This window comes from Chaetura pelagica, unplaced genomic scaffold (genome assembly GCF_000747805.2).
Source record: "Chaetura pelagica isolate M959 unplaced genomic scaffold, ChaPel_1.0 scaffold364, whole genome shotgun sequence".
In the NCBI taxonomy this organism is placed as follows: Eukaryota; Metazoa; Chordata; class Aves; order Apodiformes; family Apodidae; genus Chaetura; species Chaetura pelagica.
The window spans coordinates 4,014,681-4,019,788 of record NW_009953089.1 but is presented as its reverse complement, the minus strand read 5'-3'; the positions used below and the strand labels follow the sequence as shown (position 1 = coordinate 4,019,788).

Below are 5,108 nucleotides of genomic sequence, written 5' to 3'. Positions count from 1 at the left end.
GTTTTGTTTTTGTTTTTCTGAAAGGGAACAAGGGGGGAGGGGGTGTATGTAAATCAGCCATTCATTCTTTTCCCCAAAACCATTGTGATCAACAATTCATTCGCTTGTCTCAGAGTGAATAAGAGTTCAAACAGCTTTTCAGCCAGCAATGTTTTTAATATATATATATATTTATATATTTCGGTTGCTGTGGGGTTTTTTTTATTTGATTTTATTTGAATATATATTTTTTTTTTGCAGTGACCTTTTCAGCTAAAGTGATGTCTCCAGGCTATGTATTGGGCTTCCTGGACTAGAAGAGGTAGCTGATTTACTTGTATCAGTTGTAAGATTGATTCCACTGTCGATAGCACTGTTGTTCTTGTTCAGCGAAGACGGTGGACTCGAGTTTTTCTTGAGAGCAGAGTCTTCTTCTAGGTCTGTGTCATCAATGAGTGGGATGTGGGGCTGGGAATCTTCTATCCTAAATTCAGGATGAGTCATAAAGTTGTGAATAGAGGTTCTAGATTCTGGTTTTTCTAAACCTTCATAGAGAGAGCTACGGAATGCCTTCACGACGCGGATCTGGGGGGAGAAAAGGAAAGAGGTGTCAGAGGCGGCGCCTTGGAAGGGCAACGCTGTGTTAGAGAATACTTTGTGAAAAATGTAGCTTATGGTTAGGGCAGTGCAGGCAGCTGAAGTCCATAGTCTCTGGATGTTATATGCATAAACGAGTGGCTCAGTTATGTGCATTTTGAATATCTGTATCAACTGCAATATTAAAATAAATCAAGTTTAAAGCCATCAAAGAACTGATGGGAAGTACTGGTTAAAGAAAGCGAACGTCCACTCGTGTGGTACATCCCTAGTAAAAGACAAGCCATGTTAATTGTAATGCAAATGTAAAACCATGCATGTTGATAGTTTTGCAGTGAGTAAGTAGGAAGGCTTTTTTAATTAAAAAAGTCTCTTTTGTATTGTTAAAAAACCATTACACATAACATATCACACTTCACAAACAGAAAAGCATAGAACACAGACGTGGTTGGATGGGTACGTATGAGACACACACAGGAGCCAAGTGTAAAAACTATAAGTAATATCAATGTTTTAAAGCAAAATCTAAATGAATGCAGCCAAGAGCACAAAAAGCCAAGCAGACAAAGTACTAAGCATAATCATGCTACCACAGGGGAAAAAAAAAAAAAAAATCACAGTTACCACATGAACAGAGATAACTTGCACACAACAACTACACTTGGAAGCCTGGATAATGTGAACATAGTATTGTGGAACCAAGTTTTATTTTTCCTTCATGCATATGTGAGGTAAACACTCGAGTATAGACCCACTGTTCTAGCCATTTAACTTTTTAATATATATAAAACATGTAATAAAATGATGTATTGATTGTTGGGTTGAATTGAGTTAATGTGATTTAACAGCAAGCTTTTTCATTTTCTGTGTCTCATTTGTAAAACTGTAAAGTTAAATGCTGAAAGTGACACAACTTATGCCAAAAATGCAGTCTTTAAACTAGGACAGCTGACTGATGCCAGGGTCAATCTAATGTCATTAACCACCTGACAGTAAGAACACAGGTGAAAATAAGCTACAAGACTCAGCCCATGGGACTGGCAGGGACAGTGCAAATTGCTTTTCCAGGAGGAAAGGAGAGGAACAGAGTAAGGAGCGTTGTGGAGTGGGGACACTAAGCCCTCTGTGGGCAGGCAAAGGGAGGGATGGTGTCTATAGCCCAGTGACCTATCAGTTCTGAAAAGAGTGAAGTTTGTGCTGGTTTATGGCTGAAAAAAACATAACTTTTTGGAAGGGAGGGGGAGGCAGGGTCTGGGCAGAGAGGAATAAACAGAATGGGAAAACGTGATCTGTTGGCAAATGTTTTATGACTAAGTATGAGTTCTATCCTACTTCCATGTAGTCCATGAGCGAATTTTTAGCATTTCTTAGAGGGGAGACCATAACACAGGCAAAGGCAGAAAAGGTGCAAGCAGGCATTCTCCACACACATTTGAAATGGGTTGGGGTGGGTGGTATGTGTATCTTTTTACATGGAAATATGCTGCACATTATCAGTTGGCCTAACGCACCACTAATTTGTAAAGCTTTAATTCCTCTCTTAATTGGCACGAGGTCACAGCATTACAGCTGTGGGGTCTGACTGATTCTGTGGTTGGAGTTGTCCAAGTTGTCCAGAGTATCTGCATAAACAAACTGACTTGTATTTTGATCTCTTTGACCTTAGTCCTTGTTCATGTTCACTAAATTTGGATATTTTCATCATCTTTCAAATATGCTGATAGCAGAAGTCATGTAATCTCCAGACATGTGGCCTTTGGTCAATCCAAATACCCTCCCTTCTCTTTAGACATACATTTGGTAACAGCAGGGCACAGTACAGAAAGTAGTTCATGTGACTGCTTATGCTCAAAATAAGACTATTGGAGTGGTACAGAATGGCTTGTCCAGATCTTGCCATACCAGAATATTTTAGGAGGCTGGCAGAGGTCCAAGGCAAGAGGAATAAATTTTACACACTACAATAATATAGTGTACCTAACACCTCTTTGACAGAGCACCTGGAATTATAAACCAGGATTTTATGAGAGATGAATCTCTCTGAGTTGTGCTGTACTATATGAGCATAGAATCCTCAAATGGTTTGAGTTGGAAAAGACGTTAAAGATCATCTAGTTCCAACCCCCTGCATGGGCAGGGGCACCTCCCACTTGACCAGGTTGCTCAGAGCCCCACCAACCTGCCCTTGAACACTTCGAGGGGCTTCTAGAACTTCCTTGGGTAGACAAACAGACTGAGGTAAGAGATTCATTTGCATTACTAAAGATAGGATTTGGACTCATGGAGAAGTGGTGACACACTAATTCCCTCATCATCTCTGCCTTTCTATCCTGTATCTTAAAGTGCAAAGTAATTAGTCTAAATGATGAAAAAAATGGCAAGGCAATCTTAGAAATATGTTACTATATTATCTTACTTTAAAATCAGGAAACTTTCTGTAACATGCTTACTTTATAGTATGGGGCTGATATGATGTCACTTTCTGCAAAGCTACCTATCATTTAAATAATAAAATAAATAACAATAATAGTCATCTCAATTGCAGCTGTTTGCTGTACCCTATCAACTAACAAAATCATTTCATTCCCTGGAATACAGCTACTTCCTATTGCATAGATACAGGTTCTCTTTGCCAGCTGGATTAATTTTAATAAAGGGAATTTCTTACTTAAAAAGGTTTTTATTTTGGTATGATACTTGAATAGATCCAGCAGAATCCAAAGAAAGCAAAGCTTTTCTTCAAGTCCCACAAGCTGCATTTAAGCTTCTATAGGTTATCATGAGAGGAACTGATTTCAATTTATGAGGCTCCAAGTTGCAGGGAAAGCATCTATTTTGCATTTAATACCAAAATTTGGCATCTAATTTGCATTTCATACCAAGCTTGTTGTCAGTCTAGCCAGCTGACTAACATACTACACTCCTGAAGGAGAAAACTAGAGCTTTACTTGGTATTTGAAAGCCAGTTATGGAAACCTGCCTGCCATGGCCTCAATTTGATCCTCTGCAGGGACTGCTTGAACTAGTGATGCACTGAAAGGAAACACTGCACCAACACCTTTTGCTTAGATGTGTTTACACAAGATCTGAAGACAGAACTGCAGAATGTACATTCAGCCAGCAATCTCATCCTTGTGTGTGAAGATCTGAAGCAAAGTTTTGGCATGGACTGTTTTGAGTCTTGCAGGAGCATTTAGATGTTACTAGGATAGCTTCTACTTGTTAGTAGTGATTTTTACTGGAAATACTAGCTTAGAACTGGTTCAGATCTGCTGATACCTGAAGTAGTTTAACTTCTGAATACAGTAGTAATTTAAGGGCCAAACTTGGGCAAATCCATAAAGCTGAGAATACATAGTTAGTTTTCTCATAAGTTTTCTTCACCAAGGAGCTGTAGAAATCTATCTTCTTAAAATTTCTCTGCAGCTTCAGAGATGTATTTTTCACTTGAGAAACTCCCTCCTCAACTTTCAATTTTGCATATTTAGCTTAGCATCTAGAAGAAAACATTTATTTTTCTAGGTGTCACACCTCATTCAGTGACAGAATTTCTGTATTACAGTATAAAAATCTTGTTCATAGTCTGTCCCCCAATGTATCCGATTATTGCTTAGAGGAACAAAACTTGCTTCCTTCATTATGTTAGTGGAAACAAAGGTAGAGGGTTTGTTGGATACAAAGGTGGTCTTTTAATTTCTATCTAATACTATTACCAAATTTAAGCTATGAACTGAAGAAAATATTATTTCGTCAGCATTACGTGGCCCAATAGCAACAAAGTCTTTAAATACATGCTTAAGTTTAAGATTTGGAGTAATATCTGCTGTAAAAATGTTTAGGGGCTGTGCTGAAACAAAGCCCACATTCCTTTTTCTGAAGCTAACACAAAGCAGATGAACACCATGGTGTTATGGTTGTACAGCATGTAAAAGCAGGGACATACCCAGGATGGATAGAACCTAGAAAGTGTTGGTTTGTTATGAACTATGTAGAGTTCATGTTATGATACTTCCTCATGATGCTGACAATGCCAAGGAAAGACAAACAGTGTGATACAGCTCCCTTTTCTCACAGTAATGGAGACAACAGAAAAAAAAATGAACTGCTTTTGAACAAAAGACTGTGGGGACAACACTTCAGGACAATTTTGACATTGCTATAAGCTTCCACTTCTTTCTTCTCTGTAGCTGTAACAGAAAAAACTCTTCAGTTTCATCCCACCTTCAAAGTTAGATTTATTATACTGCATCAGGCAAGAAAAATAGAAGAAATAGAATTTTAGATACTAGAAATTTTTCCCATCAGAAGAAAAAGATGAAGTTCAGAATCTCACTCCTAAGTACAACGATCTAGGCAAAATACACAGGGCCTGTCAAGCATCAACAGATGTGTTATGGTTGATAGTGTGTGGGCTTATACTCGAATGTTTACCTGGCTTCATATAAGCCAAGTATCTTGAGTTTGGTTCACATTCATTTCAGGCTCAAGGTTAAAGACTCACAACCTCTTTTTATTTCACTCTCTCCTGCTGA

At 38.4% G+C, this 5,108-nt stretch overlaps 1 protein-coding gene across 1 annotated transcript in view; it reads right to left on the bottom strand.

The window, feature by feature from the left end:
- Positions 1–252: 252 nt before the first annotated feature.
- LOC104388211 (plasma membrane calcium-transporting ATPase 2) overlaps positions 253–5,108 on the bottom strand; it is a 174,065-nt gene continuing 169,209 nt past the window's right edge. The window contains exon 22 of the mRNA XM_009997040.1: positions 253–564. Coding sequence (XP_009995342.1) covers positions 253–564 — 312 coding nt within the window. The remainder of the gene's footprint in view (positions 565–5,108) is intronic.